We start from the raw sequence: 27,686 nt of genomic DNA on the forward strand, positions 1-27,686 counted from the left end.
CACTGATATGTTGTAAGATTTCCCCAGGAGATTCTAATCTACCCACGGTTGTGAGCTGCTGCTGTCTTTGGTTGCTTGGTAGAAACACAACCAGGAGGAAAAAAAAAAAGAAAAAAAGAAAGATAGACCTTGTTGCGTTTATTCATTCAAGACACACTGGGGTTCTACCACATGCCAGGCTCTTTGCTGGCTGCTGGTTACACTGAGATAAATAAGACCCACTTGTCAGCCGGTCTTGTATGGCAGAGTGACATGTGGCTAGTTCAGTGCAGCGTGTGGCTAGTGAGCAGCAGCTAGCTAATGTGAGGCCTGCGTGGGGAGGTGGGGAGCACCTCGGAGGCTTGGGGAGAGTTGGCACGTGAGCCGGGCCTCAGCAGGAGTAGAAGTGGGCGTGTTCAGGGCCAGGAGGGCGGCCCAGGCAGAGGAGACAGTGGAGGCCTCTCTGGCCCATGTGCTGGAGCAGGGCTGGGAAGATTGAGGCAGCCGAGGAAGGCCCCGGGTGTGGAGGCCCTTCTGTGCCTCACGGAAGAGCTGGGGCTCCATCGTCAGGACCCAAGGGTCCACTGAAGGCTTGGAGCCAGGGAGTGCCATCGGATTTATATCTTTCGAAAGCCACACTCGCTGTTACCGCTGCCTGGAGATCTATGTGCCCGGTTCCTGGAGAGCTATATGAAGGGCTCTGTCGTCTCCCAGACCCGAGACCTGCCCCTTATCCTCGACCGCTGCACCCTCCTCCCAGCATCTCGTTAGTTATCTGAGTCCTGGTACTTGGCCTTTTCTGTAGTCATCTTTGCCACGTTCCCTTGTTGGCACTCTGCCTTCCTCCCGCAGATTGTAAGCTTCGTGAGGGCTGGCATCTTTTCTTGTTCCCCTCTGAATCCGCTGTGCTTAGCCCCTGTGAGACCTAAGTCCCTGTGGAATGAGTGAATTAATTCCTCCAGTGAAGGGTTCCCTGGGCCTCCCTGAGCAGGTGGCATACGGGTCCCTGGAATGCAAAGGTGCTGTGGCATCCTGAAGGTTAGAGCCCCCCTCTGCCTCCTGCTTTGTGTGGGGCTTACCTTCGTTCTAGCCACTTAGCCTGGGCTCCCTGACTTCCTTTTAAGTTTTCCGGGAGCCTGGTGGTACCCTGGCTCTTCCTCCCTGCCTCCTACTTTCTGTTGAGCGGCCTTTCCCATCTGCTTCCTTCCTCGACGGCATCCAGTGTCTGGGCTCTTCTTTTCTCTAAGTAAGATCAGCACACCCCAGTCAGCACCTCCGAGTGCTTCTGGGGGATTCACGGTGCGTATATGGCCTCCGAAAAGGCTCTCCTTCCTCCCCAGTGTTGGGTCTCCAACTGGCCTGTCTGGCCCTGTTGTTTACATTGAATATAGTGACAAGTTATGGCTGGGTCCTAACTGGGGTCCCCCTCTCCAGTCCCCCCGCCCTCTGTTCTTTAGCTCTCCAGGTGGAAGGATGCCTCTGACTGATCCTAACCCGGGATTCTCACCCGTCCCCCTTGATCTCTCCTGATCTACAAGCATCCTAGTCTGTCTTATTTCCACTCTGGAAGGGTCACTTGTCCTCTCTTGGGGTTTGGAAACGGTTAATGGGCTAAAAGAAGACTGCCCTCTGAGTAGTTCCTGTTCTCAGATAGTCTTGCTGCAGCAAGGCCTCCCCCAAGGACAAAGGCTGTAGCTCCCAATGAGAACCCGCTCCCTGACTCATACCTTTGCCCCCTCCTGTCGCGTGGCTTCTTTGGGCCCCTCTTGCTTTCCCATGTGACCCGTGCTGTACTCACAGACCACAAGAGCATGCATGTCCCATGGCTCCAGGGCCCACCAGGCTGGGCTTCCAGGGAGAGGATAGTCGTGCCGCTGAGGGCAGACCTGGCACCAGTGAGAACTGGTGGGCCTTTCTCCCCTCCTTGGCATGGTCCAGAGCAGCGCGTGTGCCCAAGCCAGGCGCTGGGGATGGAGGGACCAGGTCTCAGTGCCTGGGACTCTCGCCACAGTCACCTGGGCGTTCCTGGGCCCTTGAGTCTCAGCCCCCTTTACTTCTGAAGCCTGGGCACTGTGGCAGCCAGAGGGCCGGCCAGCCTTGCCTGGTCAGGAGATAGTTCCCTGGTCCACAGGCTGGCCCTCCTCACTGCCGGCTGTCTGTGTCCAAGTGAACTATGCCTCAGAACAAATTTCTGGAATAACATACTTGAAAGTGATACCCATGTAATGTGGTATGGATTTAATTTTGATCCTTTTGGTTTAAATTAAGATCACTGTTAATTATCTCTTTAAATGACAAAAAGCTTATTGAAAAAGAAAAAATAGAAGAGGGCTCTGTTTAAAGGAGAGGAAGATAACACTTTGGGGACATGTGTCATGATTTTCTGTTGATTACAAAGTCATTTTAGGTTATAATTAAGAATACTTTTTAATTAAGTTTTATATGTGGGTATTTATTTAAATTAATGCTTCTGTCTGAAAGGCACAGTTCTTAGTTTTTCACAAATGTTAACTCATTGAGTCCTTAGTAACCCCAAGGAGTAGATGCTATTATCCCTATTTTATAGATGGGGAAACTGAGGCACAGGGAGGTTAAACACCTCTTTAAGTGCACATGGCTGGTGACATGGGAAAGCCAGAACTCATGAGCATTTGGGCTCTGAAATCCTTATTACCAAATTATGTACTTTTCTCTTGTGTCAGGCCTGAGGTTCACCCTCAGGGACACTGCGTCCTTCAGGGGACAGTTGGTGATGTCTGGAGACATTTTCTGTTGCCACAACTGTGGTATATTGGCATCTAGTAGGTAGATCCCGGGGATGCAGCTAATCGTCCTGCAGGGCACAGGACAGCCCCCACAGCAGAGAACCGTCTGGCTTAAATGTCAGGACTGCCAGTGGTCGGAAACCCTGACTTAGGCATTTTCTGTCAAAGTCAAAAACATGGGGATGACAATGTTTATCTTGTTTTTTTTTTTTTAATGTTTTTCAGGACCGAAAAAAAAAATGTTCTCAGCGAATTTTCCAACTCCTTCGGAAAGCATCTCTTCATTCCGCCCGTTTCCATTTGGGCGACTCCGTAGGCCAGGCCCAGGGCTAGGTGTCTGGGCTTCAGCTGCACGGGGGGCCTGCGGGGGTCTGCGTTCCACTCCCAGGGGCACTTTGTGGATTCTTGAGGGCAGGTGTTTTTGGCTCAAAGCTCAATTTGCTGCCTGCATGTGGGATGCGAACTACTTTTAACACCAGGCAGAGGAAAATGTAAAATCACATTTGTAAACTCTTCTCGAAGAAGCATGAGGAGGAAAGCAAAGCAAAGAGCAGGAGCGGTGGATGTCATTGCCGGCGTCTGGCTTGTTTGCTCACTGTTCCTTCAGTTCGCAAGGAGAGGCAGGGCTTGTGTCCACAAGGAGCAGCTTATCCTTCCCGGGGGCTTAGGCTCTCCCTTTTCGCAAGTAGGACTTTGTGGTGGTTGACATACGAGTAGACGTTGGTCCTTGCTGCTGATACCCTGCGTTTGTACAGTGACCGCATTGTTTGCCTGTCACTGTCACAAATAGTGTGTCCCTTACCTTTCTTCCAGCAGCCCCGTGAGGTGGATATGTGGGGCCAGGGAGACTGGCTGACTGATTATAGGTGTGCGGGAGGCCAAGCCTTTGCCTCCTGAGTCCAGTGTCGACAGGGCTGTGGAACCCACCACTGAGAGTTTGCAAACAGACCTGAAGCCTGCAGTTCCCCAAAACACCTTGCTTGGCACGTGTCAAATTCTACCGCAGATTTGTGCTTTATTTGTTCTCTTTAACGTAACTGGTAGGGAAGGCATATTCAGATTTCATCATCTAGATGTCGGTGATTAATTAATATTTTCTACTTTGGCATGAGTATGTGGAGTTTTAGAAGTTCAACCTCCCCTGTGAATGCCTCTTGCAACAGCCGGCTGCTTCTCTGATGAAGTATTTTTATGTTTTTCTTGATTCTTTATCACCTGTTGACAGGTATTCTCTCGTCTGTTATTGACTGATGATTTTAATTATAACTTTATTTGCTGTTAGAGGAGATGCTGAATTTACCACAGAAATAAGACTAGTTTGTGTATTTGATTTGTTTAAAATAATAGGTAGCACTTTTGATGGTATTTTATATGTCAGGTGCTGTGTTCTGCCCTTTATATACCTTATCATAGCAATTCCTGGAGATGAGTTTTAGGATCATTTCCATTTTGCAGATAGGTAAACTGAGGCTCTGAAGTTGAGTAACTTGCAGTGAGGTGACCTATTCTAAAGGCATTCTTAAATACCTCTTGGGAGCAATTAGGAGTCAGTGCTTAAAACACTTCAAAGTTATATCTGTGGAAAGAGTAAATACTTGAGATTAATATTATAGCTAAACGATGTCTAAATATCAGTATCATAAAGTAGACTGATGTTTGTTCATCTCTCCTGAAATAAAACGAAAACAAATGCAAAACATCTCTGGATATTCTGAGTGATTCACTAAGCTTCCTAAAGTTGACCCAAGGGGTTCCCGTCCGCTTCTCTTTCTCGTCCTCCACAGCCTGCTCACAGAGTCAGGCTTTCAGGAGATTTCCTCGGGCTGCTTCTCCTTCCCATCCAGGGAATTGGACCAGAGCATTTATGTTCTGAATATGTCTTTTCTGAACTCTGGCTTTACTTCTCTTGGGAAATAGTGTTGTTTGGGCGGGGGAGGGGGGAAGCAATGCCTTGATTAATTTTTAGTAGTGTAACCTTCATTTACTATTTTTTTGTGGAGTTTTAACTTTTTTTTTTCTTTTTTAAACAGTCATGCTGAGGAGAAAACCCAGTGGGAACATCCAAAGACTGGAAAAAGAAAACGAATAGCAGGAGGTTTGTATGTAGTTGTCATAAAGCAAAGAACCTTGCATTTAAAGCATTAATTAGATAGCAAAACTGTCAGTCAGGGGACAGACAGGTTGCTCTGTCATTTCTGGAAGGTTCTCTAGGCGGGAGCCATCAAGGAATCGGGCTCTCTTTCGGAGCTCTTGGGATATAGCAGAAGGCGGCAGTGAGGGGGTGGAGTGGTGAGGGTGATTTCTCTTGGGCTTTTTGTAACAGCCACAGTTGCTACACATGGCCCGAGTTGGCCCAGCATGGCTGCTGGTCGGTGGGAAGGGCTTTGGGGCAGGGGCTGGAAGGGCACGGGCCTCTGTGTGCCCCATCCCTGCCGCATGTAGACCTGTCAGTCTTCCTGTGTTTCAGATTTGCCATATGGATGGGAACAAGAAACTGATGAGAACGGACAAGTTTTTTTTGTCGAGTAAGTGTCTATATAGAAACTCAGTCATTTTGGTTTTCAGTAAAAGTTTCAGTAGTAATTTTCAGTAGAAATTACAACAAATTTTACAAATTTCTTGTAAAAGTAATATACCTCGAAGCTAGAAAAATATATAGTATATAACTGTAATCTTACCAGTAGGAATAACTACTTTTAATTGTTTTAAATTTATTCTCCCAAGTCTGTTTTTCTTCAAAGAAAAAAAAGGTAGGGAGTGTGCTTTGTGAATTGTGTAGGACCCTGTCCTTCTCCAGTAAAGTTTTGTGAACATTTTCTCCTGTATATATTTTTCAAGACAGTGGTGCTGAATGGCCGTGGAGTATCATTTTGTACAGATGTACTGTAATTTGTCAGCGCACCTACTGGGCATTGATGTTGTTAAGTTCCTGCGTAACTCCTCCTTTTCTCTGCAGCCATATAAATAAAAGAACCACCTATTTGGACCCGAGACTGGCATTCACGGTGGATGATAACCCTACGAAGCCAACCAGCAGGCAGAGATACGACGGCAGCACCACCGCCATGGAGATCCTCCAGGGCCGCGACTTCACCGGCAAAGTGGTCGTGGTCACTGGAGCTAATTCAGGAATAGGTAGGCCATTCCTTACAGTCGTTGTGATTTTTTCGTCCCTGCTGTCTTGAAATCCACTTGAATTTGAACTACAATGAAATCTTTTAGAGTGATTCTCTAATGTAAACATGTATTTATAGTCTTTCCTGCTACTGTTTTGTTAAGATCCTGGCCTCCTTTTTAAAACCTCACTCTTCTCGTGGAAGGCCGTGGAGGGGCTGACCTTGAATTCTCTGAGAGCTGAACACTCAGCAAAAGACTGTGGCTGTTCTTATTCAGGCATTAGAGACAACAGCTTCCGTCTAAGGGTTTCCAGCCTGGTCTGTGTGGTGTCTGGACACATTTCGGTGACCTGGGTTATTGAAACCAAAATTGATTGGTAAGGGATGGACCATCAGGAGCGACAGCCTATTCATGACTTTGGAACAAAGGATACTGCAGGTTTCAGCTGGTCACTGAGAGTATCATTTTCATTTGGTAACAGGATCTTGTTTCTCTCTAAAGTTGGGGAATTAGTCCTTGTCTTAACCTCTGGATTGACTGTTTGAACCACCAGTTTAACTGCAGTGACCGGCACAGGTGGATGGCTTCAGAGGCCGTCCTTGCTGTAGTGAACAAGGCTGCTAGAAGGAACGGGCAGAGCAGATGCTGGGGCAAGAGCTTTCCACGTGGTTTTAGTCTTACTTTGTTTTGATCCATTGACATCAGCATCTGTACCTGTAAGAACCAGACTGCTTCGAGTAAGGATTTGCATCTTCAGGTTAATTTACATAGACGAAACAAAGTACACTGGGCTGTTTCTGACAATTTCTCCCTGCCCTTTGACCCTTCGCAGCTCCCCCACGGCCCCCCTTCTTGGCCTTCTCTTTCATAAGCTTTGTCTTTTCATGCCTTCGTGCACCTCCTGCGCTGTCTCCTTTCTCCATCCTTCTTCACTGTCAGGGACCCCTTCTCGAACCTCCTCAAGCATTCCCGGCATCATCAGGGGAAGCGCAGGAGGGGAAAATACATTCTTAGAGGAACAGCTGTTGCATTGCAGAGGCTCTACGCTCTTAACAAGCAGCTGTCCCGGAGTAGAGCTCTTGACTGCACTCGTCTGAAGGCGGAGAGGCAAATGGAATTAAAAAAAAATAAATAAATAAGAAAAGGAAAGGGATTTATTTAAAACCAACTCTCAGACCTCACCCTAGGCTCAGAATATGTTCAGTCCAATTTTCTGAACTTCTGATTGGGGTGGGATTCTATATAATCATCATTGATAGAGAAACTGATGATGCTGTATTAAAAATAACGACTGGTTCCTCGGTCACTCAGGAAACACTGCATTGTGTTGGTTGCATTGACGGCTCCTCTATGAGGGTGTGGACCAATACAGTGGAGAATAGTTGAGACAAAATAAGTACTTAAGGACTAAGTAAAACATCTCTTTTTATTTAACACTCAGCTAACCAGAAAATTACCTAAAAGATCTCATTCTTTTACTCTTCCAGCAAGACAGTTTTTTCCTTTAATTAGTAAGATACATGACTGCTGGTTATGTTCTGCATAAGGGTTCCAGCTTTGTTCTGTCTGATGTCAGAGAGCGGACCTCAGATGCCCCCTAATGCCCCGCCAGAAATCGGCAGCAGCAGACTCAGGACTTTGTGATCCGGGACTAGCTGAGTTGGTTCAGAACATCCAAAGAGCTTTGTGTCGTTGGTTCTCTAATCATAAAGGGGAGGGGGTTCCGAAGCATCAAGAATAAACGTGTTATTCGATGGAACCGCTTTGAGTAAACTCCGTGTCTCTGCACTGCTCCCTGAAGCGCCTCTCAGCTTCCTCATTCTTGAAGATCTTTCCTTTCTGACATCCACAGTCGACTTGGCAGACACTGCAAGCAGGTTCTGTGGTCCAGTTGGATGGGGTGTGCCAAACCCTAAAGCTTAGAGCAGGAGGAATGTCCCGAAGGTCTGGGGCCACCGGCCCTTCCTATTCAATCTCCCGCACACTCCCGGCCGCCCCCCGCCCCTCCGCGCCCCCCCCCCCCCCGCTCTGGCCCCTCCCTCAGAGATTGCTTGTAGCACTTCTGCTCACCCCCTACCTGCTCCTCTCTTGGGAAGTATAGGTCTTGGTGGGTGTGGAAGATTTTTATTCTTGATTTTTGAAACAATACTGCACTGAAAATTCCAAGCAAGCAAATCCTTGCAAATCACTTTCAGTCTGCAGCAGTGGTTTCGGGCTTAAAGACCAGAGGCTGGAGATGGGCACGCGGCTTTTCAGTGTTGCCGAGTTCACTCTTGTATCCTGCGTGCCTGCCTTAGAAAGTGTCCTTGCCCAGGTAGGCTGTGGCTTCTAGATAAAGTCCTTCCTTCTCCTGGACTATGAAACATGTCCATTTATAAATTGCAGTAACCGCTTTTCTGCCCATTTCAGATGAAGTAACTGAATGCAGAGTGAATCGGGCGCCTTCACTTCCAGGACGTGCGGGCGCTCGGGAGTCATCTTCTTCCCGAGCTTTAATAATAGTGCTGGTGTCCACTTTTCCTTTTGCCGCTCACAGGAGCCTGATTTCTGTGTAGTAGCTGTTCAGCCTTTAGCCTTGTGGACGTCTCTTCTCTTTGAAGTAGAGTGGGCTGCCACAGAGCATACCAGTACTTACTGGCATGGTGGCTCTAAGGCTAAAAACGTAGGTAACCTGGTTTGCTTTGCAAAAGCTGATTTATAAACCCGGCGTTCCCAATAATTATTTTTAATTTTTTAAATTCTCTACAGGCATTGCTTTGTTGGAATGGCTGTCAGTGAGGCTGTGTCCGCGGTGGGAGGGGAAGGTCAGGTGGTAAGAGGGGACACCTCCCTTGATGAGCTTCAGTGTTTAATTAGGATGCTCCCCCTCCCCCCCCTTGATGTGACCTCTGGGCAGATGTTGTGTTACTGTCTTCCTCGTCTGGCTGTAAGTGATTGGAAGCTGTAGTTAGAGTTTTCAGTAGTTTGTGGTACTAAGGCAGTTAGAGGAATTCCTACTTAATTCAGGTCAAAAAGATCAGGGTGATTCAGGAAGATAGAAGGATTCTGAGGAGATGTCAGAATAAAGCGTTAGGAGTTCATGAAATCTTTGTTTTTACACTTAAATTCTGCAACTAGTTATTGCTGTTGTTTGGCTGTCTGGATGGGGGGTTGGCAGACACTGGCTCATGGGCTAAATCAGACTGTTGTCTGATGTTGTAACTGAAGTTTTATTGGAACGTAGCCACGCCCATTTATTTCCATTTATTTCTGTGGCAGTTTTTATGCTTTCAGCAAAATTGAGTAATTACGGTGAGATGGTATGGCCTGCAAAGCCTAAAATACTTAACTATCTGGCCCTTTATAGAGAAGGCCCCTGCATTAGAGGATGTAATCTCTTTCAAAGTAAGATCACCCCAACATTCTCTAAAGTAGCCCCAATTTAGATAACATTTAGATAAATTCGATGCCCCAGGCCACAGGAAGCTTTTGGTGGCGCACTCTGTGTAACTGTTAGGGACATCCCACCAGTGGCTTGCACTGCTTGCTTCAGCTCTGTCCCCTTCTTTAGGGAGCTGTAAACATTCACATGTCGCCTCCTCAGAAACTAACACTTCTCCCCTTGACCTCTGTTCAACCAGTGTTCTAAACCCGAAGACCTTTATAGATTGAGAGCTGTAGCTTGGACCACTCTCTGGAGATCAGCATCTCAGTATCCAGGGGGAAGTCATCTCTTCACCCAAACTTCTGCTAGCAAATCCAGGAGGCCCGGAACCTCACAGTCCCGACTGCTAACCAGTAGAGACGAGGGAGGAACTGATTTCTGTCTGTGCTCAACGTAGCATGGAGCAGGAAGGGGGCAGGTGTGTTGCGACTCTGGACTTAGCGACTTGCGTGATGGCTCTGATTTGGTGAAAATGAGTGGACACGGATTGAACCATTCTTTACTGGGGATAATATTAAATACAAGCCTTGCCAGAAAGTCTCGGGAGAGGGACTGTTTTAGGTTAGGCCATTTCCCATCATGGAGGATCCCATAACTATTTTTCTAGACTTAGCCTGTCAGTTGCACTGATTTGTCTCTGTATTTAAATATGTGAGTAGAAAGTGCTGCTGGCTTGCATCCGAGGGCTGACAGGTGCTCATCAAAGGCAGGATTCTTCTCATGAGGGGTTAATTGAATGCCTCAGTGTGGGACAGCACCTACCCTGTTGATGGTCTCCTGTTAGCAGGGCCTTTTGTTGGAATTTACAGTCTGTCGCAGCGGGCATACAGAATTACCATCACATTTACGGAGTGAAATCGAGGTTTCGTCAAATGTCCATTTAAAGACTAGTAACAAGGGGTGCCTGGCTGGCTCAGTCGGTAGAGCATGTGACTCTTGATCTTGGGGTCATGGGTTTGTGTCCCACATTGAGTATAGAGATTACTTAAACAAAAGTTTTTAAAGAAAGGAAAGTAAGAAGTATGAGCAAATTAAATATTTTCAGTGTAATGTTTATTGGCAATGATGATAAAACTTTATCCTTGCGGTCTTAAACCACCATTGCTTACAATTTGACTTTTAAATCCCTCTCAGGATTTATTCAGGATGAAAAATTCCTTTGGCCTTTTGACCCTTCCTATCGCTGGGCTACATCAGTGTCATGACTTTAGATCTAGGATAGCCTGGTTTGGTTTCGATTTTTGAGCCAGAGGACCCATTACCAGGAACAGAACTTTTTTCCCTGAACAAATACAAGCTGGCCACTTGGGTCTATACCAGTGAAATGTATTTTAGGACCAACACTTCATTTTCTGGTATTTTTGTAATGTAATCCCCTTGCTAAGTTTTATTACATAGATTCTAATTGTGTATATTTATTTAAACATCAGAATTGATATCTTTTAAACATAAAATGTACATGCTCAAGCATGGCAGTTACCCCTAAATTTGTTCTCCTTGAAACAAAATGAAGGTATCAGATTTCCTTGTAGGAATCCCAAAATGATAGTATAATGTTGAAATTGCTTTTTTTGGCTTTGCGAGCCCATTTTTTAAAGCTTGGGGTCTTGTTCCTAAATCATGTATTTAAATTATAGCATGAAACGTAGTTACCATGTTCTTTTATCCTGCTAATGACCACCATGATGAATTCAGATCTGGAGTAAATTCTACCTGTTCTGCAGTAATACAGGAAGAGTGCTTTTCTTTATGTAGAGGAGTGTATTCATTCTTAAGATTTTTAAAGATTTTTTTTTTTTTGACGGACAGAGATCACAAGTAGGGGGAGAGGCAGGCAGAGAGAGGAGGAAGCAGGCTCCCTGCTGAGCAGAGAGCCTGATGCAGGGCTGATCTTAGGACCCCAGGATCATGATCTGAGCCAAAGCCAGAAGCATTAACCCACTGAGCCACCAGGTGCCCCCATTCTTAAGATTTTTAAACCCACACTTCAAAATGAGGAGCTTCCTTTATACTTTCAGTTCTTTGCTCTCTTTTCCATACCTAGTGTTACTAAATTTTGCCTTCTATCCTAAACTATGTGTTGACCTTTTTTTTTCCCCCCTCTCAGTAATTCTAAAAGATCCCATAAATCTGAGGCCATAGGCTACCTTACAGTCATTTTCTTGGTCAAAACCTGCTCATACGGGATCATTACACTTGGGATCCTGATGCCTGATGGCAGTTTCCTTTCTGATTGTCAACAAGACTCAGAATAATGGGATCTTGGCATTTATCTTCTTTTTAAGAACCTGTGCTCGTTAGTAGAAGGAAAATTTCTAGAAGTAATCTAAATAACCTTTTGGGGATATATTAAATTAAGAATATTTGTGACCAGTGGGGCACCTGGTTGGCTCAGTTTCAGTTCAGGTCGTGATGTCATAGTACTGGGACTGAGCCCTCTGCTGCTCCACGCTCGGCAGGGAATCGGCTTGAGACTCCTTCTCTGTCCCTCGGCCCTCCCTTAGCTCACTTGCTTTCTCTCTAAAATAAGTAAATAAAACTTAAACCCCAAAGCTCCAAACATTTGTGACCACTCTTTTATGCTAGAATATATCCGTATATTACAAGTAAAAATTTAAAAATTATTTTGTTCTGAGATGCTCTTGAGATTTTTGGCAGTATTGGAAAAAGTCCTGGAATGATACTACCTAAAACTGAAAATTAGTACCTTATGAATTAAGCAACCATTTTGCAGTTCAGTATTCTTAGACGTTGAATATCCATGGAGATTGTGTGGTCTGGTTCAGAGTACATGGAATTGAATATTTGTGGAAACCTTAAGAGTATCAGAAAAGGTGCTCCTGGGTAGCTCAGTTGGTGAAGCATCTGCCTTCAAGGTCAGGTTGTGATGTCAGCGTCTGGCTCCCTGCATCAGGGAGTCTGCTTCTCCCTCTCCCCCTCCCCATCTTCCTACCTGTGCTGTCTCTCTCTCTCTCTCTCTTTCATATAGTAAATAAAATCTTTTTTTCTCATGTTCAGTTAGCCACTGTATACGGCATCATTAGTTTTTGATGTAGTGTTCAGTGATTCATTAGTTGCTTATAACGCCCAGTGCTCCTCCCCACTCTGCCCTCCTTAATACCCTTCTCCTGGTTACCTCATTCCCTCAGTCCCCTCCCTTCTGTAACCCTCAGTTTGGTTCCCGGAATCCAGAGGTTCTCATGGTTTGTCTCCCTTCCTGATTTCTTGCCACTCAGTTTTCCCTCCCTTCCCCTGTGGTCCTCTGTGCTGTTCCTTGTGTTCCACATATGAGGGGGACTATATGATAATTGTCTTTCTCTGCTTGACTTACTTCACTCGGCATCATCCCCTCCAGTTCCATCCATGTCGATGCAAATGGTGGGTATGCATCCTTTCTGATGGCTGAGTAATATTCCATTGTTTGCTGCTTCTTCTGCTCCTCTCCTTGCTCATGCTCTCAGACTCTGTCTCAAGTAAATAGTAAATAAAATCTTAAAAAAAAAAAAGTATCAGTGAAGTTATGTATCCAAAGGAAGAGACCAACTGAAATATTCTAATGACCCTCATCATTGGTAATCACATATAAAAATCATTTAAATAAGTATATATAAGTATATATATGTATAATGCTATATAAATTATATATATGTATCTGATTAGAGCTCATGCTTGTCGTATGAGAAGAGTTGAACTTCACACTTATATGTAGGTTTAGGATTTCATTGATTAGGGTGACTGTATAATGAAGGGATTGTGGAAGCCCTTGTTCAGTGACAGAATGGTTCAAGATCATCATTTAAAGTGAATGTCTAAAAAATAAGACTTTTACCCTGATTTGAGATTACAGGTATGAAAATCTGGAAATTATTTTATGTAATATCCAATTCAAGTAGTTAGATCTTCCGGTTTTACTAGAGTAGCATAGCCATGGTCCTGAGAAGTTAGCCCGAGAAAGGTATTCCTACAGTTCTACCTTCCCTCCGCTAGAGGGCTCTGTTGCTCCGTGGTACAGTCAAACAAAAGCCCTGGTGTCTCAATATAGTTTTCTTCCTCAGCTGGTCTTGCTTTCATTTTTTTTGAAATAATGCCTTTTACTTTCCTAACATATCTTTTAGGCCTTGTACTTCTTGGTGAAATAGTTCAAACTGAAGACCGTTAACCAGTGTCATGTTTGTTTCTTTTTCCTTTTCTCTCTCTCTCTCTCTTTTTTTTTTTTTTTTTTTGGTTTTTGGTTTTTGTATAAAATGCCAAGGGTGAGGAGATCCCTTTAATAAAAAGGTCCATTGTATTCAGGGAGCAGCCTGTTCTGCCAAATTACACAAGGGCATGTGTTTTTGTGACATTATTGGTTTTGAGTGTGCTGGCCTATCAATAATGTGGTTTTATTTTTCCCCCTAAGTGGAAATTGTAATATTTAAATATTAATGCCTCTGTTTAAGGTTCATTTAGAATGCCTTGGTGATCTTAGAATTTATTTGAAGAATATAGAGTTTCCTTGCCCCTGCCACCCTAGCCTCACCCAGCATTATATAATTTGTTTGTAATTAGACTGTTTATTAATGATGTGTTTTTGTACTAGAAGGAAATGTGTCCTTTTGGACTCAGTATGTGTTTCTTAAATCAGAGAGGCCCTATGAAACCAAATACTTAATATGAAGCAAGTAGCCAGTGTTCTGTGCATACAAGATCTTAAGGGGTGTGATTTTTATTTTGGCTCAATAACTAAAGTTTGAGGCAACCCATTAATTGCATGCTTCAGCTCTCAAACAGAAATTTGGCCCAGGAAAGGAAACACTTTTGGCTTTATAGAGCTGCTTATTTTCAAATTTTCAATGGGGACTGGATAAATATGCTATGTTACATACTTTTATTTGTATGGTGCGTTTTTCTCAGCAGCTTGTTTTTTCTCTCCTGAAAACGAAAGAACCTTGAAAGCCTTGTTGAATATACTTGTAACATCACAAAACGATTTCGCCAGGTTAAAGATATCTTGGTCATCCGTATGCAGATGTGTCTGTTGTTTGTCAAATAAAAACTGTTAACATGAGATGGTTATCCTGGGAATTATTACAGATTTCATAATAAAAGGCATGCTGCCAGTTGAAACCCTGTGGACCCTCGCATTTTCCGTACGATGCGGCCCATGTGCTTTCCCGCCCTTATGGCAGCCTGTCCACAAACTATTGAGACACCCGTCCTTAGCGTTTTCCAGAATAATCTCTGGGGGTCACCAGAAGGGCCTTTTTACAAAGCTCTCTTGAATTGAAGTCTCTGGTAGATGGGTCGAAATTCCAAAAGCAGGGGTTTCTTGCCTACATTTTTTATATTCCTTTGGCTTACTGGATAACTCTACATGTCCTGATCTGTGCAAGCCCAACTAAATGAGCTGAAGAGGAAGTGTCCTCTTACCTAACGACTCGTGTGACATGGTCGGAATCTAGACGTTTCACATCTGTGAGCTAGTTGTTCTTCAAGAGTGCTGCTCGGTGTTCTGGGTCCTCGTTGGAAGCCACGTTCCCATCGTGCTGTCTCTGAAAGCAAATCAGGGTTTCCTAAGTGGACTCGGAGAAGATCTAAGATTGTGTGCTTGTGCAGTTGAGAGCAGGGGAGAACGGGAGAGAGTGTTTGTGTGCGTGATGTGGCGGCGGCGACGGGAGAAAGCGCATGTTCCAGCGCTTTTCATGTTTCTCGAGGGTTGAGGGAAGGCTAGCAAGGTGGTGGGAGTTAGGCCTTTCTTGGGACGGAATTATCTCTTACAAAGAGGACCAAAATCGGAATCAAAGCAGTTTCTTGTGTAGTTGTTGAGAAATGAAAGTGAAAACTAATAGGATATTTTTCCTTTTCACTCTTACCTGTAAAATGTACTTAATTATTCCAAATTGGTACGTATTGATTACTGTCATGTTCTCTCATATCGACAGCTCTTTAGAATTCACAAAGATTCGGGACGCCTGCGTGGCTTAGTTGGTTGAACATCTGCCTCGGGCTCAGGTCATGATCTTGGGGTCCTGGGATTGAGACCAGAGAGTCTGCTTCTGTCCCTCTCCACACTCCCCACCCCTGCCAGCCTGTGCTCTCTCTCACTCTTAAATAAATGAAATCTTTAAAAAAAAAAAAAAAGAATTCAAAAAGATTCCACATAGGTCTGTCTTATCTCTCACCCCAGTGTTCACAGCTGTCTAAAACTGAGTCAGAATGAAAGCACAGAGAGGTGAGGTAACATGCCTGAGATCACACAGCTCTTGAGTTGTGGGTTGCAGGACTAGAACAGAGATCTTCGGGCCCTGTGCCTGGGCCCTCTCCATTCTGCTTGCTGCCTTCTTGCTCCAAGAAATAGTGCACGGTCCTGACCAAGCTCTTCCCAAGCAGCTCATCCAGTGTGAAATCAAACTGATTTTCACACGTCTGTGAAAGCCAGCTCTGTGGCGGGCTGTGTGCAAGGTGTGGTGTCCGTAGGGAGGATTGAGGCACGTGTGATCTCTGCTGCTCGATCTGCACTGACAGTTTCTCTGCTGAATCCCTCTTTGCTGTAGTAAACTAGGTATTGGGGAAGAGTTATGGGGGGTTGGAGCTGGCATTTTCAAGCTCATATATATGCCAAGTGTTGGGCTAGGTTAGCTTTATATGCCTTCACATTTAAGTACTTTAAAATTATTTGTTATTGGTATGAATTCCTTATGAAAAACTTAGAATGTGCAGATAAGTAAAAATAAAAAGATGAACGTAAGAAAAAAAAAACCTGACCCCAAATTCTTACCATCCAGACATAACTTAATACTCAGCACATGCGATTCTGAGCATTTTTCCCTTTCCTTCCCTTCTGTGATTTTTCTGTTTATTTTAATTTTGATTTTTTATTTTTTAAAAGATTTTATTTATTTGACAGAGAGAGACAGCAAGAGAGGGAACACAAGCAGGGGGAGTGGGGGAGGGAGAAGCTCCCACTGAGCAGGGATCCTAACTCGGGGCTCAATCCTGGGACCCCCTGGGATCATGACCTGAGCCAAAGGCACATGCTTAAGACTGAGCCACCCAGGTGCCCCTGATTTTTCTGTTTAACTGTGGAACATGACCACCTTTCCCTGCCATTAAATATTGGCAACATCTTAAGGGACTGGATGGGATTTTCTTAATACAGTGTTTACCGTTCTCCCACTGTGGCACATTTGGGTGAATTTCAGCTTTTTGTGATAGCTGTCAAATGCAGATGAACATTTTGTAATTACACGTTTGTACCTATCCATGACTCTTCTCTAGTTTTATTTCCTCAAGTGGAATTGCTGAATCAGGGGGTTTGTTCCCTAAACTTAATACCTTGATCTGTTTTTCATCGCCCCACACCCTTGGAAACATGGACTGATTTGAATGCTCTTTTGCCCCACGTCCTTGCCAGCGCTGGAGGTTAGCTGTCCTTTCTCTAAAGTGTCCCTTGCATCTGCATGTCTCTGATTATTAGTAAGATTGATCAGCTCTTCATTTGACCATATTTATTTATTCTTTTATGAATTACCTTTTTATCTTATGTTCATAACTATTGGGTATGTATTGATTGCTAATTGATTGCTTCATTCATGTGGTATAATTTAATCTTCAAAATGTCCCTTTCTCTTAGAAGTTAATTTATTTCATAGTGTCTATTTCTTTTAAGTACACGTTCAATCTTGCAATCAAGAGGAAAATCATGAGGAGGGAGTTGGCCTAACTCCCGTTTGCTTCACTAAAAACTTTGAAGTGTGCGTCTTATCTGTGACACCAGCTACCCCTTCAGGCATGGGCACTGCTGCTTAGTCCCTGCGTGGAAGGAGGGAGCCCCCCAGAAGACCCGAGCTGGCCACCGGGTACAGTGGTTGAGTCCCACTGTAGCACCATGGGTGACATTTGGTTCTTTTGGTTTTGCAAATTTCCCCCAGATCTTCTGTTAATGATAGTTGCAACTCTTCAGAGCTTTTCTGTGCATTATCTCATTTGATGAGCCTGGCTCCCGCCTGGTGAAATTGTACCACTGCCGAAAATAGCTCTGCTGACAGGCCGGGGAAGCTTGATAGGTAGCGAGTTTCTATCTGGAGAGGCAGCAGGGTGCATGAGAAGAAATCCTGGCGCGGGAAGCAGACGCGACCTAGTTTCAAAACCTGGCCTCACCATGTCCCATCTGAGTGTCTTGGGGCAAGCTATTTCCTTCTCTGAACTCTTGTTCCACAGCTATGAAACACAGCCGATACTTCTATTCTGTGAAGTTTTTGAAGATGGAACTCCAGAGTGCCTAGGGAATTGTCTGCTCAGCACTGCAGGCTCTTAATAAACTGTAGGCATCTGGGGAATGGGAGACAAGGTGATCAAGTTGCTGAAATTAATTTGGTATTTTCCTAGCTTCCTGGTTCTTGGATCCTCAAAAGGCTGCTGTGGTATCTGTGAGTTTGCCTTAAAATGACCTTTCTAAATAGTTGGTTTAGCCATTGACTTGTCTTTGGTGTGAAAGGAAACATTTGAGGTGTTTTTTGATTGGAGGTCAGATAGTTGCTTCATCCAGGAAAGAAGTATCAAGTGAGAAAGGGGGAAAAAAAAAAAAAGACAAGTTTTTTGTTGTTGTTGTTGCAGTGAAGGAAGGAAAAAGATGTTTGAAGCTCGGGGGCCCAAAGCAAGGAACACTGGTAAACCTGAAACGAATGCTTCTCGCTAACATCTTTACCAGGAGAGCGAGGCTGGAGAGTACATGTTCGCTTGAGCTTGTGGTGGTTTCTAGGAGTTCCCAGGATATCCCCTGTAAATGTCCAGCTTTGCCATCCCATTAACTTGTTTATACCAGACACCGAATCAGTATTTGAATGGAATTTTACAAGCCCTTCGACCGGAATGATGCATTTTATTGCAGACTTCTGGGGACATGTCAGAGGAGGTGGCTTTAGGTTTGGAGGAAGGTGGAGGTGGGAGGAAGAGAGTAATTCAATTCCATAATGGGCGGAATAACATCGGATTTCTCGACTTTTTTTTTTTGTTGTTGGGATGTGCTGGGAGGTTTCTGCCAGTGTCTTTTGCAGAGTTGAGAAGGGGAACCTGATTTCGAGTGACTTTGTTGTGCGCTGGGCAGTCGATTTTGGTGGTGAGGACTAGGAAAGTTGAGCGGATCCTGTCCCCTCCTGTGTCGGTGGTTGTGACTTGAGCCAGACACTCGGGATGGGGTAACGGGAGGGGAAGGTCAGCAGAGGTGGACCCGCTGTGGCCTGGAGTTGTGTTGAGGATTCTTTCTGAGGGGGAGATGTTGTCAGTTCTCACACAATCACGGTTCCTTCCTGGTCCCCTGACATGTCAGCTGTTTGGGCCCCTTCCCTCCGCTCGTAACGCACCGCTCGCGCAGAAGGAGGCCGGAGGAGCGAGCTGCTTGCTTCTTGCTCACGTGACTTCAACAGAATTGCCAGCAACATCTTGATTCTGGAAATGTGGTTTTCCTGGTGATCACATGAGCGAAAAGAATGAAAATAATCAATCTCCTTCAAATGGAGAGACTCTGCTGTGTCAGCCACTGATGCCTGTTAGGAGGATGAAATCTCAAAACTTTGTGTATCTTTCGATTTGTCTTCTGACTGCTTTCAGTTTTTCTGCATGGCTGTGTCGTACAGCGAGGCGGCCATGGCTTCTAAATTCAGCAGCTGGGTTTGAGAAACATCTATCAGCTGAGAGATCGCCATTGCATTCCAAATGCATTACCAAAAAAAAAAAAAGTCCAATTCCTAGTTCATGTACAGTTACCAGATTGAGCGTTTGACAAGGTAGAGAGCGCTTAACAGATCCACACGGGGGAACATCTCAGGGAGCAGAGTCAGGTTTTTGGCAAGGGAGGCCACCCTTTCAGCCGCAGTGGTTGACTTCTGTGCACGAGGGCCCTTTCTCCCGCTGAGCCTAGCAATCACCGCATGCCCAGGTTTCGCTTATAGTGTCTGCTGGCTTATTCAAGGAGGACTTAATAACGGGACACCAGCTGTGTTTGTGTGTCACTGTCGTGGGACTCTTAGATTCTCCCGAGTACACAATTGTGCATTGGTCACTCATAAGTCCCGTGCATGTTCGCCTTATTGAAGCAACACACATTTATTCACATACAGGTCTGGAGGTCAGAAGTCTGAAATCCATTTCCCTGGGCTCAAACTCAAGGTGTTAGCAGGTCTGGCTCCTTCAGAGGCTCTGGGGGAGAATTTATTTCCTTGCCTTTTTTGAAGCTTCAAGTGACTGTCTATGTTCTTTGAAGTGTGGTCATTTCTTCCACCTTCTGACTGTGTCACCCCGCTTCCTGCTTCCACATCCCGTTACCTCCTGCAGTAGAGTCCAGTCTTCCCTGACAGTGACACCTCCGGTTCCGTGGGGCCCACCTGGATGACCCAGGGTTATCGGCCATCTCAAGGCCCTCAACTTAAATCACGTCTGCTATCCCTTTTGCCGTATAAGGTAGCATTCCCAGGTTCCCGGGATTAGGACTTGGACATCTTTGGAGGTTATTATTCAGCCCACCATGGAAGGAGATGGATTAGCTCCAAGAATGCTTTCAGTGTCAGCATCAAAGACTTCGTCCTCACTCCATCTCTTCCCTACCTAAATGGTTCTTGGGGCTGGGTGATTTTTTTTTTTTTTTCCCTAGGGAAAAAAAAGACCAGGTCTCTCAGGTCTCAGTGCTCTGAGTTTGGGAGCAGCCCTGCTGTGCCTCATTTCCTCCAGTTTGAGTTTGTCTGATGTAGGGTTGTGTGTAAATTGTCCGGAGCTTTCCTGTATTGCCACTGGGTACTCAGTATCATGTGATAGCGATTATGGGAGGGGAGCTTTTTTTTTCTTTTTTTAAAGATTTTTCTTCATTTATTTGACAGAGATCACAAGTAGGCAGAGAAGCAGGCAGAGAGGGGGAAGCAGGTTCCTCGCTGTGCAGAGAGCCTGATGCGGGACTCAATCCCAGGATCCTGAGATCTCGACCTGAGGCTTAACCTGCTGAGCCACCCAGGTGCCCCAAGGGGGGCATTTTTATGCCTGCTCCTTCCTCTAGGTGGGGACCATGTAGTTAAGACCAGAGCTTCCCCACTGGACAGAGACAACAGTAACCTATAGTATTCTTTGTTTGGTTTTGTTTTAAATTACTTGTCAACATGTTAAAATCAGGATGTTTTACAGAAAAGTAATCCTGATTTCTGACTCTCAAAAAATCAGAAGAGCTGGTAACGCTGGGGTCCTGTGCGCACCAAATAGAATTGCTCTGAGGCTGCGACATGTTGCTCCCCAGCAGGCCATCTCCCTGCAACCAGGCAAGGCTATTTTTTGTGATCAGTGTCCAAAACCTGTCTGGTTCTTGTGGATTGTTAGCTTAGAAACTTGGTTTAGGGTCTGTGATGACAACTGTGTGGAGGTGGACTGGCTGGCTCATAGACACAGAAACGCCCTTCGGTTAAGCATTTGTTCAGTCAGCAGCATCGACTACTGAACACCAGGTGCCAAGTCTTTAGTGTAGAACCAGTCCTGACCGTTGTGGAGCCACAAACTAACCAAAGTATTAACACCTTGATCTTTGTGCTTCTAGAGAGCATTTAACTTTTCCTTATGGTATAATTGTTTGTTTTAACCACACATTTGCCTGTATACATGTATACCTCTAGGTGGCTTCTAATTATTTCTGTATTTCTCTGTCTGTATTTAAAAGTAGAGATACTAAAGCCTTTTTTGTTTTAATTATCAGGAGGACATCTGCAAATGAGCAGCATATCTGCTGTAAATTAGAGAGCTTTTGCTCTCTCTACTAAAAAAAGTCTTACCACCAGTCTCTGATTTTTCTTAAGCTTCATTCCTGCCTGTGCATCTTCCGAGCAACCATAAAAGAAAGCAAAGTCTGCAGTATGCATGGGGAGGCCAGAGTTGCTTTCAACTCCAAGAGCAGTGTGTGGATCGTGGTCACGTGTAATCGCTGATTCTGTAATTTATATGAATCATGGTTCCGTTGCTTGCCTTGTGGTAGTACGCATGCAGCTCTCTGATGATTGTTTTTAAAGCTTGTCCCGTGTCTTCTGATGTTTATGCTTAAAAGTCTAAGCAGTCATTAACTACTCCGTCTATGCTAAAAACTAGCCGTGGGTTTGAGCGGCATGTTTACTCGTTTTGTTTTGCGGGTGGATTGCTTTCCCAGGTCTGGCTGTCTCTCCCACTCGCTTCTGTGCTTTGCCCAGTGTTTTGCCTTAATTTCGAGCCCCAGGCTCTCTCTTCCCCAAGTTGCTGATGGTATAGTTGAGCTCTGCTAATGCGGGTTACTAGCCTGACAGTGTGCACCAGTGAGGTTTTATAATTGCCATGATTCTTCTTCACTCCGTTCCATCTCCCAGCTCCTCGAGTGGTAGAGGCTGTAGTGCACAGTATTGGAACCTGGGTAGAGAACTGTAGTTTGAACCTAGCATTTTACATTCTCTCAATGCTGCAGAGAAAGTGGTCACATTTTTGGATAATCTTTGGATCTATAAATTCCAAACAAGCTTTTTTTTTTAAATTTTTTTTTTATTACTACCTATTACGTAAAACTTAAAAGTTAGCTAAGCTGGGGTGCCTGGATGGCTCAGTCAGTAAAGCATCTGCCTTTGGCTCAGGTCATGATCTTGGGTCCTGAGATCAGGCCCTGCACTGGGCTCCCTGCTCAGCTCAGCTGGGAGCCTGCTTCTCCCTCTCCCTAGGTCCCTCCCCCTCCCCCTGCTCTCTCTCTCTCTCTCTCTCAAATAAATCAATAAAATATTTTTTAAAAAGTTAGCTAAACTTTGGAGTTTTTAAATTTTAGGATGGCACCCTCACTCTTTAAGGAGTGACTTCGAGGTTCCGTGTTTTAGTTATTATAGAGCTGGCCTTGTTTGGGATAAAGAATTTAATAGTGTTTAGTGTTCAAAGGATACTTTCTTGAAACTCTAAATATCATGTGTTTTGTTTAAACTGTCCATTAGAGAAGTACGTGAACATGGAAGAATTTCATATTCATCCCTGAAGAGCAAATCTGATGGCTTTAAATGAATATATAAATATAAACATCGAACTGCCGAAGCTTCCAGAGTCCATATCATAGGAGGCTAACCATAGGGTTACCGGCATTGTAACCCATTATACGTTACAGGCAGCAGGGTTGCCAGCTTACAAAAGCAGTGGATACACTTCAAGGCTAAGCCGAGCTGGGAAGGAAGCAAAACATTACAGACTTGTCACACTTAGAAATAAGGGATTCCAGGGTAATAGTCAGTAAAATACTTCCATCTCACAGACTTTGTGGATCTTGTACAGGTGTTAGGGAGCCATCTGTGTTTTCTTAAACCTTCCTTGACCATTTCCTTTAAGAATGGCTTTGTATTTGTATGGCTCCCTGTGTGTTTGTGTTTGTGTGTGTGTGTGTGTGTGTGTGCGTGCACACATGTGTACACGTGCACACATGTGCACTTGTTGGGGAGAATTAAGTCTTGTGATAAGAAAACAGCAAATGTTTTTAATGTTGACTTTACTGTTTGCTTAAATACTGGTATTGGATCTTGGAGTCCGTATGCCGGCAGGATGGCTTTGTTGAAAGCCTGCGATAGACAGCTATCTGCTGGTACCAGTAGCATTTCTGGATGGCTGTCAGAAGTCTTTCTTCACAAACTTAAGCATATTTTTAGTGCTGGGCATTTTGCAGCAAGTGCCAGTACGGATGTTACAAAGACTGTTTGCTGTGCAGGCGGGGTGTGTAATGCCTGCTGAATGTGACGTGCTCAAGTCTTTTGGAGACATTAAACACCTCTTTCTTGAGTTTCTTTAAGCTCTTTTTCATTGCTTCTGTTATTCAAAGCACATCTCTGGTTCATCTCTTCATTCTCTGTTTAGTTTCACATTTTACTTTAATCTTTCTGTACATCAGTTATCTGTCATTACGGCATTTAAGCTCTTGGAAGAATTTGGCAGTTGCCAACTTTTTGAGAAAATAAAGCACTCCGCTGTTACAATGTTCTGCTTATGCCGAGTTAAAAACTCACATTATTTGGCTAAGGTTGTGATGATTTAGGTGCTGTTTGTAATTAATATGATGGGGATTTTCCTTGCTGTTAAGAGTATAACTTTGGTTTTAGAAGGCTTGATGGTGGGTTCCCCCCTTCCCCCACGCCTCCACCCATAGTAGATGTGAAAAGAACCAGGAGAGCCTCAGGATATTTATAATATTGTCATGCAGTGATCCCACTGTGAAGACTTCTGCAAGAGAGAAAATCCAGACTCTGGTGACCTATGGTGCTGATGGCACCGGGAGACTGGCAAAGTGCTGAAGTGAGGCCCAGCTAGGGAAGGTGGTGTCCGCACACTGAAAGAAATCCAAATGCTGTAACAGAGCGGATCCTGCAGTGTAGACAGACCTGGTTTCTGCTGTGCTCTAGCCTCGCCGAGAAATAGAGGGGGCAGTATGTACCCTCAGGCTTCCCCTGCTGGGGTGGAGGGAGGCTCCCCCATGTGCGACCGCTCAGGAGTAGTTCTTTACCCGGCAGAGTGTGAGTAAGCACAGGGCAGCATTCGAAGTGGGCAACCTGACTTGGAGTGTTTGGTTTGGAGCATGACGCTAGCTGGCTCCCCCGGATGGTGGTTGACCAGATGTAGGGGAAGATTTCTTTCTGAGAAGGAGAGGCTTTAGCTTCCTTCAAAAAGAACATCTGAAGTAGCTTATGAGCTTCTTGTAGAAGCGTAACAGAGAGACTCGCAGTATGGAGAATTTGGGTATTTCAGCTATGCTGTAACTCAAGTTTTATTATCCCACTTAAGGAAACTTGGTTAATTGTGTTCAGGTATTAGAAGCCAGCTCTGTTGAATTCCGTTCTGATCACAAGAGAATCTTCTGTTACGTAAACTGAGATTGCTTGCTTCCAGCAATGACATTGGTCTGAATCAGGCTTTCTCTTCTTGCTGCTGAATGTTTCAGTTATTGATAAGCTAAAAGGATAATTTGACCAAAAGTGTTAACTGAAAAAAATAAAAAAGAAAGAAAAAGAAAAAAAAAGGCACTACCACTAAAACTGTCCTGAAAAGATAATACGATGGAAAGTGAGATTTGTAGGCATGTCTGTCTGATTCCTTTCTACTTCATATGAATTCCTTTAGAAGTTGAACATATAAGCAATGTGTGCATTTATGTGACTATTGAGATCTCTAAAATAGAGAATTCACCTGTGTAACTGGGATTTATTCAGCATGCAAATGTGGGTGGATGATTGTTTTATATGTGCCTGCTATTGAATGATGGGTAGCTTTGATAACTGTATATAAAATTATATTAAAGTCCAAGAGGTGCTTTTATGAGGCAGGCTGGAAATGGCATCCGATTTTCTTACGGCTTTTTCATGTCCATTTTGATGAATCTATTTATTACTTCTATAATGAGTAGTACACATGGTTGGTTAGCCAAGTTATTGAACTTTATCAACCTTGGCTGAAATTCACAATGCGTGCCAAACTTGTTGTAACATGTAAGAAATTACATCTGGTCTAAAAGGTTCAATAATGATTATTCTTATAATGGAATCTTTTACAAAGCATGGGCTTTCATGATATACCTGTGCTTTTTAAAAATTATAGTGATACAATGAAACAAAGAATAACATTATAGCTGAGAAAAAAAGTGCTCGCTTATGGTATAGATTCAGATTTATAATCGGCTTATTGGACTCCTAGGACATGGTAAGAGAGGATCGTGTGTTCACCCACACCTGTCCTTCCCTTTTGGCCTTACTGGAGCTAGTCTCAGTCCTGTGGCTTGTGAATATTTCCGGGTCTAGGGGACAAAGCCTTTTAATGTGTTAGATTATATCTGTTTATAAACTCTAAACTGTTTTGAAATATGTAGCCACACTCTTCTTGTTACAGAGACTTGAGCATAGGTCTTTTTACTCTGCAGAGAGAAATCTAAGCACAGACTGGCCCGTTAGCCCCTAGAGAAGTGTTGAGGTTTGGAGGGCCCAGCACGTTGCACACTTTCCCCTTCCCAGGTTTTCAAGGAATTGAGAAATAGGGCAAACAGTAAGGCACGCGGAAGACTAAAGCTTCCCCTTTGTGACTGGTCAGGCAGATGCTGGTGAATATGGCTTACATATGCGGGGTGGTGGGTTTTCTAAACCTACACCCCAGAATTAGATGGGTGATGGGCCCAGGGCTGGATGCCACCAGGCTTCCTGTGAGGGCAGGGGCCCCGCTGCAGCATGCACACCCCGTGTGGCGGGAGGACAGGAAAGGCAGCGCGGTGTGGGGCCAGCCCTGTTGCATTTCCTACCATGTGAGGTACACTGCCTCCCACGCACAGGAGTGAGGGCCGCACCGAGAAGCCCAGGCTGTTGACACAGATGGAGTCCCTTCATCCAGAAAGATGTATCTGAAATGGGAACGCTGCCTCCCTCTCCTGCCCTCCAGCAAAAAAAAAAAAAAGAACAAAAAACAAACGGTTAAAATTATTAAACCTTAGGAAACTTAGACTCCAGCATTGCTGGGTGTCCACAGTCCACTCTCTGGTGTTCTTGTGGACAGTGAGCCCTTGCTCTTTTCTTGGATAACTAGACAGAATGTTTTCTTTCTTTTCCCTTTTATTATTTTTTTTTAAACTTCTGTTACTTTCCAGGTTGCTAACTCTGGGCCCTTGGACTATATTCTTAACCCCCGAGACTCTGTTGCCTCATGTAGTAAGTGAGACGACATGAAAGTACCCACTGTGACGTGTCTCTCGCCAGTGTCGCCTTCTCTGTTGTTTTGTTTCTAGGGCAAAGCCTCACATTGATTTTAATTTTAATTAATTAATTAATTAATTTTAAAAAAAGATTTTATTTATTTATTTGACAGAGATCACAAGTAGGCAGAGAGGCAGGCAGAGAGAGAGAGGAGGAAGCAGGCTCCCTGCTGAGCAGAGAGCCCCATGCGAGGCTTGATCCCAGGACCCTGGATCATAACCTGAGCCGAAGGCAGAGGCTTTAACCCACTGAGCCACCCAGGCGCCCCTCACATTGATTTTTAAAAAGAGTCTGTGTTATGAGTAATTTCATGAGTATGCCAGCATAGAGAAAGTTACAGTTTTTCTTGAGAGGTAAAGAGGGACTGGTTTTTGATGCGTGCTTGAATGAAGGAGGGAGGGGAAATCCCTGGCGTTTCACACTCGGGAGCCGGTCTCCCGAGGGGCAGCCCCACAGCTGTCCCAGTCTCTCTTCTACTTTGGGAGCTCGACAGATACTTGCGGATTTTATCTAGCTGGCCGTTGGTGTGTGCACATTTGCCAGTGGCTGATGGCAGAGGGGCTTTTGCAAAGCTGTGGTTTTTTGTGCTGCGTTGGGACAGTCTCCATACTTGTGACCAGACAGACAGAGTGAAGCTGGCCTGTTTTTCCCTATATCCACTTAGACCTCTGCCTTTTCCAGAGTGCTTGTGCATTGCAAGCAACACAGCGGGGAGGGAAAAGCAGAGAGCAGGTCAGCCAGCCATTGCTACGCTGGCCTTGGGCTGCGGCTTCGGGGAGTGCCTCATTCAAGGGAAGGGGGAATTCCTTGGAACCAGTCAGCTTTCTGAGTGGCTGCAGGGCCAGGAGTTGTCCAGAAGGTGGTTTCTTGGGTGACCCACTGGCTAGTCCGCCATCTTCAGGAGAGCCCACAGTTGCGCTGTACAAAAATTGCAAAGTAGCACACAGCAGCGCCGCGCCCTCTGCGAGTACTGTGAAGCCTACCCCGTTCTGCTGACAGCACAGTATGCCTTTTCATTATTCTGTCTTCGATGAAATAGTTCTTTTAAATTTTATTAAATTTGCTTCTCATATTAGGAACCATGCTATTATACTTGCCAACGGACGTTTACAACGTGCAACTAATGTGTTCTATTTTTTATAATGCTTAATTAGAACTCAGTTGAGCAGTAAAGATGTGTGGGATATGATTAGCCCAAAACAGGGATGTGGAAACAGAAGGGGAGAGGAGGATGAGGGACTGATTCCGGCACTTACTTTTCAGGGCTCCAAGCGCAAATTCCTTATGGGTGTTGCTCTTCCCTGCTTAGAACGCGGGGGAATCAAGGAAAAGTTACACAAGAGTGAATGTCTCTGGGTCTAATTGACCCTTCCCCAGAGACAAAGATGTGGTAAGAATCCTCTGGAGTGCGTATTTTTCACAATTGTTTATTTATTTTTTTCCTGTATGATAATAAAACATGCAGGGGAGCCCACTCTGAGATGTCAGCAGGCGTCTGCCTGACTTCAGTGGTAATCACCCAACTGCCGTAGACCGTAATCAAGCTTGTGCAAACCGTGTGCTCCCCTCTGCGGGAGAGCAAGAGTAAAGCGCTTAATGTGGCACTCCACTGATGTGAGTGGGGAGCACATGTTGAAAACGGGGCTTCCGAGTCGCAGTCATTGTTTGGCATCTCTCTTA

General features: G+C 44.8%; 1 protein-coding gene across 4 annotated transcripts in view; it reads left to right on the plus strand.

Annotated features, from left to right (window-relative positions):
- Positions 1 to 27,686, plus strand: part of WWOX (WW domain containing oxidoreductase) — a 933,964-nt gene that overhangs the window by 9,489 nt on the left and 896,789 nt on the right. For all 4 annotated transcript variants that reach the window (XM_045076566.1, XM_045076567.1, XM_004753947.3 and 1 more), the window contains exons 2-4: positions 4,775 to 4,839; positions 5,212 to 5,269; positions 5,701 to 5,879. In XM_045076566.1, the coding sequence (XP_044932501.1) occupies positions 5,810 to 5,879 (70 nt within the window). In that variant the 5' untranslated portion in view covers positions 4,775 to 4,839; positions 5,212 to 5,269; positions 5,701 to 5,809. The remainder of the gene's footprint in view (positions 1 to 4,774; positions 4,840 to 5,211; positions 5,270 to 5,700; positions 5,880 to 27,686) is intronic.

The sequence above is a fragment of the Mustela putorius genome, unplaced genomic scaffold (assembly GCF_011764305.1).
Source record: "Mustela putorius furo isolate JIRA1106 unplaced genomic scaffold, ASM1176430v1.1 tig00000174_pilon_pilon_pilon, whole genome shotgun sequence".
Lineage (NCBI taxonomy): Eukaryota > Metazoa > Chordata > Mammalia > Carnivora > Mustelidae > Mustela > Mustela putorius.